Here is a 17,240-nt window from a genome sequence, read left to right as displayed (position 1 = left end):
CTCTTTTTTAAATTTTATTATTATTTTTTAAAATATATATTTTTTAATTGATTTTTTACAGAGAGGAAGGGAGAGAGATAGAGAGTTAGAAACATCGATGAGAGAGAAACATCGATCAGCTGCCTCCTGCACATCTCCCACTGGGGATGTGCCCGCAACCCAGGTACATGCCCTTGACTGGAATCGAACCTGGGACCTTTCAGTCTGCAGGCCGACGCTCTATCCACTGAGCCAAACCGGTTTTGGCTATTATTTTTTTTTAATCCTTACCTGATGACATGCTTAGAGAGGGGAAGGGACGGAGGAGAGAGAGAGAGGAACATCGATGTGAGAGAGTAACATTGGAACATCGATCGGTTGCCTTCTGTATGTGCCCTGACCTGGAATCGAACTGGCAACCCTTTGATTCTCAGGACGATGCCCAGCCAACTGAGCCACTTGGCCAAGCTATATCCCTCTTTTTAAAAAAAAAAATAGTTTTTTTTAGGTGAAAACTTCACATTTCATAACTATTTTATCATTCCCATCTAGATGTGTGTTTTTTCTGGCATCGTGTCAATTATTTACATCTGAAGTTTTATTTCATTTTTATGCCTCTGGAAGTCAAAGGTCCACTCCAAGTTACCTTTTGAAAATGGAGTTTTCAATGTGTTATTCTCAGACAGGAGCACTTGTGGAGGCTTTTAGGCTGAAGGGCATACTGCTGATCTGCTTACCAGAACAGAGTGAGGGCATTGGCTTAGCCTAACTCGGTTATTGCAGCTAATGCAGACTTCGGGAAAAGCTGAGTGGAAAGCAGATAGTATGTGCCCAGGCGACTTGCCTTCACATCAGCGCGGTTAATGTAATAAAGACGCTTTAATACAGCCTGGCGTATTTAATGGGGCAAATTAAATGGGCGAAATCTTTATCTCTGTAAAATTTAAAGCCACCTTGACCCTCCCTGAGGGTACCTGAGGGCCGGCCATCAGCGCCGCCAGGCAGAGAAGGGAGGAGAGCCATGCCCCTGGCAGAGCCCTCACGCCCCTGAGAGGTTTCCCGCTGAAGCCACGGCCAGCAGCACGCAGGCCACGGCCACGTCACAATTAATCCCATCCGCCTCCATGTAATTGAGGAGAATGGCGACTGAGAAGCAGAATCGTTTCTCCAAGAGGAAGTGTCAGCCCACTAATGAGGGGGAGGCTGATGACTGTCCGTGGAAGCCGTTGGTTGTGACCAGCTAGGCCAGCGGTTCTCAGCCTCTGGGCCTTTAAACACAGTCCTCATGTTGTGACCCAACCATAAAGTTATGTTCGTGGCTACTTCATCACTGTCATGTTGCTACTGTGATGAATCGTCATGTAAATATCTGATGTGCAGGATGGCCTTAGGCGACCCCTGTGAAAGGGTCGTTCGACCGCCAAAGGGGTCGCGACCCGCAGGTTGAGAACCGCTGAGCTATGCCAACTGCTGGCGCTGTGTTCACAGCGGTGACACCCACCATCTGGGGCTGGGATGGCGGGAGGGGACCTTTCGAAGAGGATTTTTGGGTTTTCGTTTGTTTGACACCCAGGGAAGCATTTTGAAAGGACGGCAGCTCTGGACGCTGTGCTGATGTAGGAAGCATGAAGTATAACGTCGGAACAGCAGTGGCGTTCAAGAGCGTTATTCAGCTTACGGCTTACACGTTGTGTGAAATCAAACGCGTGACCTGTAAATAGCTCTTGATCACTGGGATGTTAGTGCATTAAAATCACAGCCCACTTTTGAATGACGTGTCAGATCAATTGCCCTCGTTTTCCGTGTGGCTTCGTGTGGCAGATCAGAGCGAGTCGAACTGGATCTAAGGCATGCTGTCTGTCCAGGCTGTTGGCAGAGTACGCTCATGCTACGGGAACAGCTGTGTCGGGCTTATGCGATCACGCCTAAAACGGCGGACTGAGACAGTAATAAAAAGATGGGCTGGGAGACGGTGTGTTTTTCCAGGTTACACAGTGATATTTATCCAGTAATAATGCATGAATGGAACTTACACAATTAGAACGTGTGAATTGCTCTTTAGTACTTGAATTGCGTTGGTAACTTAGGGAATTTATATAATTGCTTTGAGTAACTTCATTGGCTTTATGAAATAACTAGTCACATGGATGAAATTTTTATGGAATCTCGCATATATTAAATACTTAATGCACATATTGCTAATGTTCAGAACCCATAACCTTTAGAAATAATGTGCGTAATATTGTGGGGTCTGGTATTGCTTTTGCTATAAATTTTTATAGTTTGCTGTCTGTAGAACGTCCAACTTCACTATTTATGAAGTGATTTCCAGTAGGTAGTGAACTGATGTATCTTTTGGGTAATAGGCAGTAAGAATTGGGAATTCAGCTTTTAAACTATAAGTTATATGTTGTTATGGCAAATTTTCAAGAGCTGTTTTGTATATATTATTTCTTCGTATATGACCATGATCTTTTTCTCCTAATAGTGTGCACAAAGAAATTAATATTTCTTAAGTTGCTCTAAGTGTTTAGGATAAAATCTTACCGGTTTGTTTTGTAACTTTACAATCAGCAAATGGTTTTGGATGTGATAGTGCAAGAGTTCAGCGGACTTGAATCTCAGTTATTGGGGTACCATGTCATACCAGTAGGGCTAATCTGCTTAGTGAGCACTGTATTCTGTGTAGCCCCTCAATTCAAGTTCCATAAAACATAACATGTGATTTTCACCCTGGTGTGCCCGCGCCTTATAATAAAACATCTGTCTTTCGGGGAGCATTTATTCTTTCCGGTCTCTGTGGCACCTTTTGAGGCCACATTGCTGAATTGATTTAGGTACAAGGCTGATTTTTCCCTTTCTAGTGGTGTTTTTGAAAACTCCAGTTAGCAAGAATTTCTGTCTTCAGTAAAGTTTACTACAAAAACTCTTTGATTTCTGGTTTCAGTGAAGTTTATTACAAAAACTCTTTAAAAATTAACATCTCTCACAAAAATTGTAAATTAGGGTCCTTTTTATTGTTTAATTGAGATGAATAGTCTGAAGCATAAGGCTGACTGAATTGCATCAACTTTCAGAGGATAATGACCGTCCTGTTGGGAAGTTTCCACGCACCCTGTGCCCCGCCAGTCATTCATTCAGAGGCGGTGGCCCTGCAGTGCAATTTGTTCATGAGCACATTCTGCAAGGAGACCAATTCTGCCCGGGCACCGAGCATTCTGTATCTTTCTAGCTGGATTCTGCCGGAGGAAACCATTTCTGTTGACTTTCATGGCACAGAGGTGCCTGGAGGAAGAATATCAACCAAGTGAACAGCAACTTACAGTTTCTGTGAGTTACTAAAAGGCATAGAGGGAGAATGTGATCATTCACTGCTTTTTCAATAGTATAATATAGAGAACTGTATGCACAGCATCATGGGACTATTGAAAGTCTAAACTTCATAGTTTTGATGTCATGGTCATTCTTTTAGATCATCTCTACAGCTTGTTTTTATATTTTTCAATTTCATATCAAAGACAAGTATCATAGATCTTCACTCCTGTCTTTTATTTGTGGCAACTTGTATACAGGTGTTAGTTAAATATCACATGACTTTTTGGAAAGGAAGTGAAATAACACATTCTCTAATAGAACTCATGTGGAGAATAGTATGGAGTTTCCTCAAAAAACTAAAAATGGAACTCCCATTTGACCCAGTGATCCCACTTCTGGGAATATATCCCAAGAAACTAGAAACACCAGTCAGAAAGGATATATGCACCCCTATGTTCATAGCTGCACAATTCACCATAGCTAAGATCTGGAAGCGGCCTAAGTGCCCATCAGCAGATGAGTGGATTAGAAAACTGTGGTACATCTGCACAATGGAATACTAGGCTGCTGTAAAAAGGAAGGAACTCTTACCATTTGCAACGTCATGGATGGAACTGGAGAGCATTATGCTAAGCGAAATAAGCCAGTCAATGAAGGAAAAATGCCACATGATCTCACTCATTTATGGAATATAATGATAAACAGAAACTGATGAACAAAAACAGATCCAGAGACAGAGAGGCATCGATTAGACCGTCAAACCTCAGAGGGGAGGTAGGGGAGGGTGGGGGTGAGGGGGAGAGATTAACCAAAAGACTTGTATGCATGCATAGAAGCCTAACCAATGGACACGGACAACAGGGGGGTGAGGGCATGAGTTGGAGGGGTGGGGGGTGGAGGCAGTAAGGACACATATGTAATACCTTAATTTTTTTTTTAAATTTTCTTTTGGTGGGGATGTACCAAGGCTTTTACAAATGAGAAATATTTTTTGTTTTATGAATGTCATCTACAGTAAGTTTGATTCCCTTGTATTTATTTCATAGAAATTTTATAAATTTTGTGCTAATTTGGCTGGACTGAAAGGGGTTAGGCCCCTCGCTCGAGCTGGGTCTTCGCAGACATGCTGGGCTGGGACGCGCTGCACTCACAGGCACCGTCCGTCTTCGGAGCCCAGCACAGAACCCACTTCCTCACTCGGAGCCCATTGGGCGGCAGGCGATCCTCTGGGGCAACTCTCCATGGGGGGCGGGGGGGGGATGCTCCCTCATCCCAGCTGTTCCATCTTCTTGTTGTTCATTTTCACCCGAGGATATGTTTCCATTGACTTTTAGAGAGAGTGGAAGGGAGAGGGAAAGACAGAACATTGGTGTGAGAGACTCTGATTGGTTGCCTCCTGCACACGCCCTGACCAGGGCCCGAGCCAGGGAGGAGCCTGCAACCAAAGTACATGCCCTTGACCGGAATCGAATGCGGGACCTTTTGTCCACAGGCCGACACTCTCTCCACTGAGCCACACCGGCCAGGGCCCAGGCGTTCCCTCGTGAAATACGCGGCATAAGGAGCATTGAGTGTGGGAAGACAGTGCAAAAGGCAGAGGCATGTGTAGGGATAACAACACTTTGCAGTGTTTCTTACAACAGTTTCTAAATATGACGTGATGTTTTACTTGAGCAAAAATTGTAAACCGTATGTTAATATTTGCACCTTTTTATTCATATGGTTTGTGTAAACTGCTAATGCATTTAATATGTCAGATCCGTGGTTTTCTGTGAATATTTTATAAGGATATTATGGTTTTATGGTTAACATTAACTTGAAATATTGCTTTAACAGTAAAAGGTACTTCCCTGATGTTTAATTTTGTATTAATCATGTTAACACAATAACTACATATTATGTAAACTATGCAATAACTGTAATAATAAATTTCCTGTTTAATATTATGATGTTTTTAGCCAAAAAAAAAAACCATTTAATTCTATATAGAGTAGTTTAAATAATAATCTATATTTATATAAAAGCCTAAGTGACCGTTAACGACCAGTCGACTGAACAACTGGTCATTGCGCTCCCACAGCCAACCTCCTGCAGCAGGCCAACCTCCCACGGTCCCTCCCCTTGGCTGGCCAGCCTCCTGCAATCCCTCCCCCCAGAATGAGCGAGATGGCCCTAATCTGCCCTGATCACTGGCTGGACTGAGGGACCCCACCCGTGCACAAATTCGTGCACTGGGCCTCTAATTAAATAATAATCTGATGGATCAAGACTTTTTTTAGTCGTATAAGGAAATTTCCTTTTCTCTTATATTAATGAAGTCTAGAGTTTCTGCTTTGAGTGGGGGGTACCTGTATGAACATCTTGTGTGTGCATTAGTGGGGTGCACCTGTTACAACCAATAAGGTACATTATTAACTGAAGTCCACAGGTGACAGCAGGATGCACTCTGGGTTGTACAGGTCCGTGAGTTCTGACAAATGCATAATGTCATGTATCCACCGACTATCCTACAAAATAGTTTCACTGCTAAGGGTGTATTTTAATTATTTTTTTATGTATTATCACCTTTTCTTCAAAAAACACATGTTAAAATAGGATGAGCTCAGCTGGCATGGCTCAGTGGTTGAGCGTTGACCCATGAAGCAGGGGGTCACGGTTTGATTCCTGGTCAGGGCACATGCCCGGGTTGAGGGCTTGAACCCCAGTGAGGGGCGTGCAGGAGGCAACTGATCCATGATTCTCTCTCGTCATGGATGTTGCGGGGTTACCCATTGTATGTGTTTGTCAGGGCTGTCCTCAAATAATACGGACTGGTGGCTTAAACACAGAAACCTCCTTTCTCACAGCTCCAGAGGCTGGAAGTCCAGGACCAAGGGCCTGCAGATTCGGTTTCTCTAAAGACCCTTTTCCTTGAGCTGCACGTGGCCACCTGCTGCTGTGTCCTCCCAGGTCTTTCCTCCATGAACATGAGTTTCTGTGCCCAAATGTCCTCTTCTTATCAGGACATCGGGCAATTTGGATGAGGCCCCACTCATATGAACTCATTTAACCTTAACTACCACTTCAAAAGACATGTCCTCATTCCAGTCATGTTCTAAGGTGCTGGGAGTTAATACATCAACCTGTGGATTTGGGGGAACACGACTCCGTCCATATCGCCCATTGAAAATAGTATTTTAACTTGTGACTGGAAAACAGTGAAACGTGGCTGTCATTGATTAAACATGTCACTGTGAGCCAGGCCCTGTACATGCCTCACTTCGCAACCATAAGAAGTTAGAACTGAGGTTTCACCGAGGAAACCTGGCCAGTTGGCAATGGACTCATTTTCATTAATGGTGTTGATTCCACTGAGTGTGTGTACAAAGGGAATTATATCGTATGAAACATTTCCGTAAAGCTGAGTAATGCCCAGAATGTTGCTTATTTTGTTTTAACATTAGAGCAAAGGAGAATGAGCATTTGTTTTAAAAGCACAGAATGATTTAATAGCATGTGTATTGAACCAGTTCATATTGGTTACAGGTTAGGTCGCATGGGGGCGATAGAAGGAGTAATTGTCTCTAAATCACCGACTTTTATGCAGCTTCCTCCAAAGGGCTCTCTCCAGTGCGGCCCCCCTTGAGCTCAGCCCCCTCTCGCTCAGGGGAGGCGCGATGACCGGTGTAGGAAAGGGCACTTTTTCTTGGCTGACGCGTTTTTCTAAGGCCTCCTTCGTCTTCTCCTGCGTCACTCTGACACCTGAATCCAAGTGGGCAGCTGAGCACCAGCGTAACAGAACAGTCAGTCCCCAGCCGCAGCGAGCGAGAACCTTCCTCTGCTTGCCAAATGCACCCCAGCCGTCGGGGGCTCCAGCCGCCTGCCCCGTAGGGCATTCAATGAAGAATTCCTTTTGGAGATGCTATTGACGGTAGCATTTTCCAAGAGCGAATGTGGCTTCATCCTCTTCACAAGCATTTATCTAAGCTCTTTGCCATTTCTTTACCGTCATTGTTTATTTAAGTTATTTCTCAATAACTTAAGACGCGTGTATGTCGATTCCTTTAGGCTTTTGGAGGAGGAAGAAGACGGGGAGTCATCTAGCCAAGGGCACAGGAGGGTCTCTGAGCTTTCTTTGTCCTGTTCCGTGGAACGGAAGTAACGAGCCCCAGTTCAGGAGGCAATAGTTGAGGTTCAAGTAGATAAGCCAAGTGTCTTGTTCAGTGCCTGGCTTTCATCAGATACTCCTTCGTTTTCCTTCACTACCGGCAGCCTAACACAAAGCCAGATTATTTGAAGCCCCTGCGGTTTTGTGTTTCCATGGACAAGAAATGTAAAAAATTAAAAGTAAAATGAAAGATGGAGTGCCTCTTCAGGTGAGGGCGTAGGCTGCTGACTTCGGAGGGACATCCTGCTGATGGTGCCAGCACTGTGGCCTGCAGGCCTGGCTCTGGAGCTGTGGCGTGGAGAATGGAGTTGGGGGGGTAGGGGCTGGGCATGGAGAATGGGGTGGGGGGGATGGGGGTGGGCATGGAGAATGGAGTTGGGGGGGTAGGGGCTGGGCATGGAGAATGGGGGGGTGGTGAAGAAGGGGGAGAGGGGGCATGGAGAATGGGGGGGTAGGGGGTGGGCGTGGAGAATGGAGTGGGGCTTTCAGACAAGGTGATGCCCGTGGGTGTGGGCCACAGTGAGGCGGGAAGTGACCGAGAAATCTGTGACTGGGCCGAACATGTTTTAGACTATGTTGCAAGTTAAACCAAAGTGACCAAGGGCACAGTAATTGAGAGAGCGTTGCACATTGGGTAAAGGGTTTACTTGCAGTGATACAGAGGGTCAGCGGGCAGGAGGAAATCATGGAGTGGCCGGCAGTGCCTGGAGCAGGGCGGAGACCAGCCAGGGTGCCGACCCCTCACCCCTCGCCCCGGTGCGAGTCGGGGAGCATTCGTGCCCGAGTGGGAAAGTGCAGGAGAACGTGTCATATTTCTGCTCCAGATGACATGTTCTTCAGCATCGTGAATACCGTGTGTGATACGAAAGGTACTTTTTATACAAAGAGATGATAAAACTTTTTCATTTTGATGGCTCAGCAGGGTCCTCCCAAACAATACTTCTTTTCATTTTGTCGTCGGACATAAAAAATAAGCAGTAGATGGCATTGTTCTAGAGAAAGAAGTCCCATTTTTCACTTTCAAATCGCAGGTCATGTGAGTTGGGTAATGAAGCATCTTCGGGGACACTTCTATTCCAAAGACAAAAAAATGACGGTTTAACATAATTTAGTGTGAGGTATAATAGCCTAGTGTGAGATACAACTTTTTATTTTGAATTGTTTGAAAGATGAAATATATGGGATTATGTGGAAAATAATATATCCAGTGAAGTATTTTATTACTGTTAGCAAGGACTTTATGGTTATGGAGGGAAATAAACAGGCTTGTTATATGTGCTCTTGAGCACATCTCATTGAATTTATATTAATAGAAACAAAAGAACTGTCATCAATGCGTATGTGGGATGGGAATATTCATAAATTTACTTAGATCCTTGAAAGAGGCAAACGATGTATAGGATTCTATTTTGTAACGTGTGCCTGTTGGTGCCCTCCAAAGTGTATCCTGTGGAATTATGGTCAGGACATAATCTCACATGTTTACACAACTGAAAAAAAATTGCTTTTTCTTTGATCCCTCATGCTATCCCCATGTAATTTTTCTTCAGAGAGAATGATTAATGATTTCAAAGCAAATGATGTTTATTAAAGAATACTTTTATTATTTTGTAATTTTATTCCGACTTAGACATATCTAGTTCTACATTTGTAAGTACGCGGTTTAGCTTTTGTTATCTGATGAGACATAAGTGATATAGATTGTTTTTAAGAAAACACTTTTTTAACTTTAAATCATCACATGTGAGAGAGAGATAATAAAGATAACTGAAGGCTTTTTTGTTGTTCCCCTCTTAAGACATAGGTATTTCTAGTTAACATTTATTTTGAAATACACTTTTATTTTCATTTGTTTGAAAATGTGTAAAATTTGTCCTGCTTTAAGGAACTATGACAAGTGCCATGAAGACTAGAAATTGCAAATTATTCACCTTTTAATTATCACAGGTTTTGTCATTCTAGAGTAGAGTGGGCATTCGCCTTTAATAAATGCTATCGCTTTCTTCCTTGTAGCATTCATTCAGAAATTGGGTATTAATTCCCGAGTTCCAGGAGATATCCAGGGAATGCTAGAGAACTGAGAACATGTACTCAGAAGTACCTCTCCCAGGGAGTGTCAGGCTAGGAGACTGTGGTAGTGGAGTTCAGGTGGCTGCAGGGACACGGGGAGCAAGGGGTGGGTTCTGCCTTCGGTGCCTTTGCAGCCGGCTTCTGAAGGATGTGTAGGAGTTTGCTGGGAAGTGGTAGGCAATGTCAGCGAGGGGCATGGGGAAAGCAGGCGGGTCTGAGGGCCCAGGGGCCCAGGGGCCCAGGGGAGGGGGAGGAGAGGCAAAGGCTGTGCCACAGGAGACGCTGGGGCAGGACTCAGAGCCAGCCTGATGTTCTCTACCGTGACGATGCCTTGCAGGAGGTGAAAACGCACCTTTTGTCTCCCATGCGGACTGTATCGTGTCCGTCAGCCGGAGCGGGATGCAGGTTTTGGTGCCGGCTGTCTCTGCGTTTGGAGTGTGACGTGTGCGTCCTCTGTTGCAGTGAAGTTCAGCAGCTGCGATGGGAAGAGAAGAGTGCAGTATGAAAGCAGCGAGCCGGCAGACTTCAAGGTGGACGAGGACGGCGTGGTGTACGCGGTCCGGAGCTTCCCCCTGTCCTCGGAGCGCGCCCGCTTCCTGGTCTACGCCCACGACCGGGAGACGCAGGAGAAGTGGCAGGTGGCCGTGAGCCTGAGCCTCCAGCCCGCCTCGCCGGGGGCTGCCGCACAGGTAGGGCACCGCAGCTCCCGGCAGCTTGTGCACTTGGAGCCACACGCACCCTTTGCCTCACAGCCGTGGGTGGATGCCCGGTGTTTGAACTTTCATCAGCTTCAGGCCCTCCGATAGTATTTTGTCGTGTTTTCAGTCTTATAAGGTATGTGGGCAAAATGTGTTTTGAACAACCAGAACTCGTACTGGAAAGGTTTGTTTACACCTTGAGATTTATAACTGATATTAGAAGTAGTCGTTTGTTTTAAATTTATTAGAAGCTTTACACGCTCTTAAATATGAACCCCAAAAGAAACAATCCCTTGCAAGATTTCACCAGCCGAATGTCTGAGGTGCGAGTCCGGATTTACGGTAGTGACGGGGAAGCGCTTCTGGCAGGTCGATGGGGGTTGTCTTGTCCCCTGGTCATCGCATTGGGAGTGGGAATTATGTATCCACCAACATGACCCTTAGGAATAATCTGATTCTCTCTGGCGGAAGCTGCTATAGGCCAAGATACAGTAAGTAAGATTCATTTCCAACAGAGGACAGGCCGATCCAATTCGACAAAAATGTATCGAGCACTTACTTTGGCCAAGTCCCCATGTTAAGAAATGTAAATAAGATAATTTCCTCAGTACAGATATGATTCCATTCTTCATTCGAATATTGTACTTGTTGGAGTTAATTGGAGACCAATCTGAGGGGATTCCACAGTCATACATTCTGGTTTATGATTTTGTAAACTGTGACTCTTACATTGTCTGTATTTATGGTATTGAGGAAGATAAGAGGACACACATTCATTTCTGGTATTTAATGGTAAATGCGATATGCCCACCAGTAATCAAATACGAATAAATATATCGGAGGGAAAATCTGTATCATTTTTCTGTGAGGCCAGCGTCCGGTTTTCATTATGTGGAGCGTAGTTGGTGAAACGATGAACTATTGTAGGGGAACCATGCCGTTACGGTAATAGAAAGTGAGCAACTGTAACGAATCGAGTGAAAGGTTGCTTTTATTGTTGGTGGTGCGAAGTGTCCCAGCAGACCAGCTTGGATATTGCCACTGGAGCCACAAGGGCTAGTGGGCACAGTGGCCACAGAAATACGGAGAAACAGAGGAAAACGCTGGCATCCGCAGAGATTAATGCCCTGTGTGCCAAGTGGGCCAGTTGCAGCATCCATCCCGGCTGACATAGGTTTAGAATAATTACAGCATTAATCCTGTGCGATTTAATAGGGTCATAAATATCTGCGACATTCCTTAGCCGTACGAATTAAAATTCTCTCGGAATTCAAATTATATTGTCGCACATCAAGATCTAAATTTAATGTACACTAGCGCATTACCTGAGCTGCGGTTTAAACTAATGAGAAATATATAAAAGGATCTTTTACATTTGCCTCCATATTAGCTGCTATCTAAGGTGGTTTGTAGAAATGGCAGATAGTTTACACAGCTGGGCCACATAACAAATTGTTTGGAATTCAGTTTTCCAATGAACAGTTTAGCCCAGGGGTGGGCAAACTTTTTGAATCGAGGGCCACAGTGGGTTCTTAAACTGGACCGGAGGGCCGGAACAAAAGCATGGATGGAGTGTTTGTGTGAACTAATATAAATTCAAAGTAAACATCATTACATAAAAGGGTACGGTCTTTTTTTTTTTTAGTTTTATTCATTTCAAACGGGCCGGATCCGGCCCGCGGGTGGTAGTTTGCCCACGGCTGGTTTAGCCTGAAAATTTTACAGTGCTCTTTATTATTACTTTTTAAAGATTTTAAAATTGAGTTAGAGAGAGAGAGAGAGGGAGAAACATCGATGTGAGAGTGAGACATTGACCGGCTGTCTCCTGCACGCTCCCTGCTGGGGATAGAGCCCGCAGCCAGGACACGTGCTCCTCCTGGAATTGAACCAGCAACCCCTCGGTGCACAGAATGACCCCCAACTAGCGGAGCCACACGGACCAGGGCTTCTTATGTTCATAGGGGGGCGAGGAAAGGGCCTCTCCAGACTTCTATTCTTTTTTTTTTTAAAATATATTTTATTGATTTTTTACAGAGAGGAAGGGAGAGGGATAGAGAGTCAGAAACATCGATCAGCTGCCTCCTGCACACTCCCTACTGGGGATGTGTCCCCAACCAAGGTACATGCCCTTGACCAGAATCGAACCTGGGACCCTTCAGTCCGCAGGCTGACGCTCTATCCACTGAGCCAAACTGGGTAGGGCCGGACTTCTATTCTTGTTGGTAATAACTGTGATGCCTACGCTTCCAGGTACCCCCTGACACTGATGAACTTTCAGAAAGTGTTTCTCCTGGTACTCAGGGATGTCTTCTTGTGTTTCAATGCAAAGGGGCCACAAGAAATTGAAGAAATAGTGTTCCCACGCCCGCCGGCCCGGAGCGATGGGCGCCTGCAGAGGCAGAAGAGAGACTGGGTCATCCCTCCGATCAACCTGCCCGAGAACTCGCGAGGCCCGTTCCCGCAGGAGCTCGTCCGGGTAGGTGGCGTGGTTTTCCCTGTCTCGGTGGGTGAGGAGGGCTTTGGTCTGTTTTTCACAGGTGGAGTTTCGGGCGCACATCTGCTAAAAATATTTTCTATAGATGCGATGTCTTACGTTGTCCGGAGCCTCTTCTCATTTTGGCTGTCATCTCGGAGGGTGGTCTGTAGGGGGAGCTCCCTGTAGGGAAAAGTTTGTTCAGTGTGTGCAGACAGAAGCCCCGACTGACTCCAACGCTATTTGCACCATCACCCCCTCTGCCATGAAGCACACGCACCTCAGCTCCCCTGACCGAGCTGCCCTCCCCACCATGGTCTTTGCCCCCTACAGAGAGCGTTGGGGCCAAAGGAAAAATAAAGGGGCGATGGTTGCTAAAAATGCCAGCACTGAGTGCATTGGAGGGTTTTTAAAAGGAAAAAAATGACCTCTGATACCATTAACAGAATCCCAGGGGCGTGCAAAAATACAGGCTTTCACCTCTGAGGAGTCCGTTTTGTTAGTTCCGCTAAGTGCATACCATCAGATGCGGGGGAAGGGGGGCGGGGTAGAAATTATAGACAGTTCTGTGTGTTCAGCCAAATTAGCAACCTGTTGTTTATCACAAAAGGAAAATCAGAGAAAGTCGTTGTGTTTTCATTTTTGAGAAAATAAGTGTTTCTGTAGATGATTGATTTAGCATTCCAGTACATACCTACTGAGAGCGTGTTTTTTAATAAGTCATTTTCTGGGTTGTATGTGCTATTGTATTGCACATTACAGTTCAGTTGAACAGCAAATGACATAACCCTAAGTAAAGGTGTTCCTTATTTTTCTATTTTAATGGAGAAAGAGAGAAAATAATTGTGCCTTACCTTTAAGAAGGTAAACTAGATTCTGCTTTTGGGTCAAGCGTATGTACCTAATGCCCGCGTGTCTCTTACTGTCACCGCCCGCAGGCCTGCGCTCCTGCCCTTTCTGTAGCCTCAGCCACGGTGACTCAGATATAAGCTTCCTTTTCCTGGGAGTCGTGGTCTTTGGAGGAGAAGGAAGTGAGCCCATGAGTATAGTTCTGGAGAGTATGGAAATATACTTTAAAATCACGTGTATGATTTGTTGTCAATAAGGAGTTTGCGTGTATCAGTGCCACCTGAGAAGGATATGGAAATCTCATTGGTAGGCTCCACCGTAATCCTAGCGCTCCCCAGCGAGGCTTTTCACGCTCTAAACGATGGCCTCTTACCCTAACTGAGGCCAGAAGGAAACCGTGTTTTCCCATGAAGTTGTCATTTGGGTGATATTCTAACCTGCAGATTCCCAGGGTAGAGTCCGATGCTGCTGAAAAGCCGATGCTCCTTCATGTTGACGTTTGGCGCTGCTTCCAGGGAGCGTGCTGTTAGATGTTAACATCGTCCCCGTCTTTGGGGTGATAGGGGGAGGGCATCTCTTTTTGAAGCCTGTTGCCAAGAAAGCAGGACGAGGGACAGGCCTGGGAGCAGTGCCCTGGTTTTCTGGGAGGCGATGGTGTAGGTTTGTAACTGCAAAAGGGCATGAGGTGTGGCAGCTGTGTCTCAGGTAATGAGCTCACTTGGTCTCACCTCTAATGTGATTGTCTTCTTGGCCCTCAGATCCGGTCCGATAGAGATAAAAATCTCTCCCTGCGGTACAGCGTCACTGGGCCTGGCGCTGACCAGCCTCCGACTGGCATCTTCATTATCAACCCCATCTCCGGGCAGCTGTCCGTGACCAAGCCCCTGGATCGAGAGCAGATAGCCCGCTTTCATGTAAGATTTCTGCTGATATCCTATGTATGAAGTCTTCTCTGTTTGCGCTGAGGGTGACCTGCGCCTCGCATATCATTTAAAAATCCTCCTATATAATAAAAGGCTAATATGCAAATCGACCGAATGGCAAAACAACTGGTTGCTATGTCGTGTGCTGACCACCAGGGGGCAGACACTCAATGCAGGAGCTGCCCCCTGGTGGTCAGTGCGCTCCCACAGGGGGAGCGCCCTCAGCTAGAAGCCAGGCTCATGGCTGGTGAGCATAGCAGTGGTGGCTCAGGCAGGGAGCGGGCCTAAGTGAGGGGGTGCAGGCTGGGCTGAAGGTCCCCCCCCAAGTGCACGAATTTTGTGCACCGGGCCTCTAGCATGTATATATTTGTGTTGACTTCAGAGAGGAAGGTAGAGGGAGAGAGAAACATCAATGATGAGAGAGAATCACTGATCAGCTGACTCCTGCATGCCCCACGCTAGGGTTTGAGCCCACAACCCGGGCATGTGCCCTGCCTGGGAATCGAACTGAGACCTCCTGGTTCATAGGTCCACACTCAGCCACTGAGCCACGTCGGCCAGGCTCATATCCATCTTAAAGCTTTGCTTCCGAGAGTTCTAAGATGGGAAATGTGCTTGGAGCCTTTTTCATGTCCTTTCATCATGGTGTTATCTTCATGGAATGGATGAATACTTCTGGTTAAAGAGCAAGTGGTACGGAAGAAGGGAGTGGAATCGCCCCAAATTGCGTGACCCTGTACTCGCGGATGCCTGCTCCCAGATCCGTGGCCAAGGCCTTCTGAGAACAGGTGTGTCCACGGGGTCAACACCGTGGGTGGGAATGTGGAGAGACCACAAGGTTTTTAACAGCTGGACAGGATGCCTTGAACGTACAGCTTGCAGTTTTAAAACAGGTTCTTTACTGATAGACGTCTGCGCTTGGCGCTTGCACTTTGTTCCTCTGGCGTCGTTATTGCCGCCAAACAGAGACCTAGAACGTGGATCGCGCGCTTTTGTTCTGTCGTCTGTTGGCAGTGCTCCCTGCAGGGAGGTGGCCGTGTTGATCCTCCTGGGAATGGAGATCTCTCCTTTCCTCATAACCATGCGAACACTGGGTTTGACCAGTTGGCCAGGATGAGCAATCTTTTCTTGGATGTTGTAACTAATTATGTTTCTTATGTTAATTCTTATTCGTTATTGTTCTGTGCTTTTATTTTCTTACTGAGTTATAACTGCCTTTTGCATATGGTGATATGTTCATATTTTTGAATACATGCATGGTGGGGCAAAAGAAGGCGTACAGTCATGAGTACGCGCAACCCATAATTCATTCTTGTATTATCCTATCTAATAAAAGAGTAATATGCAAATTGACCACCACTCCAAGACACAAGATTATCGAAACAAGATGGTTGGCAGGGGAGGGCAGTTGTGGGTGATCAGACCAGCAGAGGAGGGCCATTGGGAGGGACCAGGCCTGCAAGAAGGGCAGTTGGGGGTGATCAGGCCTGCAGGGGAGGGCAGTTTGAGGCAATCAGACAGGCAGGCAGATGGGCGGTTGGGAGCCAGCAGTCCTGGATTGTGAGAGGGGTCCCAGATTGCAGAGGGTGCAGGCTGGGCTGAGGGACACCCCACCCCCCATGCACAAATTTAATGCACCAGGCCTCTAGTGATTTATTAATTGTTGAGTTCTTTTCCATCCAAACAATTGTAAACCTACTTTTGCCCCATCCTGTATATATTTGAAACTGATATTCCCAACTTAGAAATAACGCTGGGGTAAGTGTTTTAAGATGCAAGAATTACCTAATATGAAAATGTGAGTTCCAGGAACTTGTTTCTGTTTTCTGTTTTTTTCTGGTCATACTTGTACATTTTCCTGGAACAAGATTTCAGCAATTTTTTCATGCGTTTAAATATAGAAGTCTAAATTGATCTTTGTTACTTCTTTAATTTCCACATGAACAACTAAAACTTTTAATGAAATTACTATTTTTTAGAGGAATACGTGCATGTTGCAAAAACTTTTCAAATAACATAGAAATAAAACTTTTCAAAAAATACAGTACTAATAAGAAAGTGAAAACAATTTGTAATCCTAGTTTGTAAAACGAACTTATTTTAAACACATTGATGCTATCCTATAAGATATTTTGCTGTGGATAAATTCATAAATGTTGTCTTTCGAAATTAGAACCATTCTCGGAAACTAGCCTTTGCCACTTTGCTATCATAAGATTTAACATCTTTTCATGTCAGTAACAATTATTTATTTGCCCTAGCTGGTTTTTCTCAGTGGAAAGAGCATCAGCCTGTGGACTGAAGGGTCCTGGGTTCAATTCCATTCTGGTCAAGGGCACATGCTTGGGTTGCGGGCTCGATCCCCAGTAGGGGCTGAGCAAGAGGCAGCTGATCAATGATTCTCTCTCATCGTTGATGTTTCTCTCTCTCTCTCTCCCATCCTCTCTGAAATCAATAAAAATATATATTTTAAAAAAATTACTTACTTAAATCAAGCATGTCAAACTTGTGTTGGGCCCACCAGCCTTGAGTTTGACATGCGTGATTTAAATAATAAATTTTGATTGCTCCAAATTATTTTGTTGAATGAGTGTAACATAATTTTGACACCTATTGGTGGATAGTTGTTTCATGTATTAAGTAACCTCTAATCAGAAAGGGTGTGCCGGTGCTTCTTTAACTTGGTGAAGCATATCCCACAGAAAGCAGCTGCCAGCATCATCCTTAGTGGGAGAATCATGGACGTATTCCTGTTAAAAATAAACAATCCCATCAAATGCTACAGG

At 45.3% G+C, this 17,240-nt stretch overlaps 1 protein-coding gene across 1 annotated transcript in view; it reads left to right on the top strand.

Annotated features, from left to right (window-relative positions):
* Positions 1-17,240, top strand: part of CDH2 (cadherin 2) — a 192,688-nt gene that overhangs the window by 131,835 nt on the left and 43,613 nt on the right. Inside the window, exons 3-5 of the mRNA XM_036322734.1 lie at positions 9,974-10,200; positions 12,539-12,685; positions 14,290-14,445. Coding sequence (XP_036178627.1) covers positions 9,974-10,200; positions 12,539-12,685; positions 14,290-14,445 — 530 coding nt within the window. The remainder of the gene's footprint in view (positions 1-9,973; positions 10,201-12,538; positions 12,686-14,289; positions 14,446-17,240) is intronic.

The sequence above is a fragment of the Myotis myotis genome, unplaced genomic scaffold, assembly GCF_014108235.1.
Source record: "Myotis myotis isolate mMyoMyo1 unplaced genomic scaffold, mMyoMyo1.p scaffold_m19_p_9, whole genome shotgun sequence".
Lineage (NCBI taxonomy): Eukaryota > Metazoa > Chordata > Mammalia > Chiroptera > Vespertilionidae > Myotis > Myotis myotis.
Note: the sequence above shows the minus strand (reverse complement) of the source record. Positions and strands in the feature narration are given on the sequence as shown.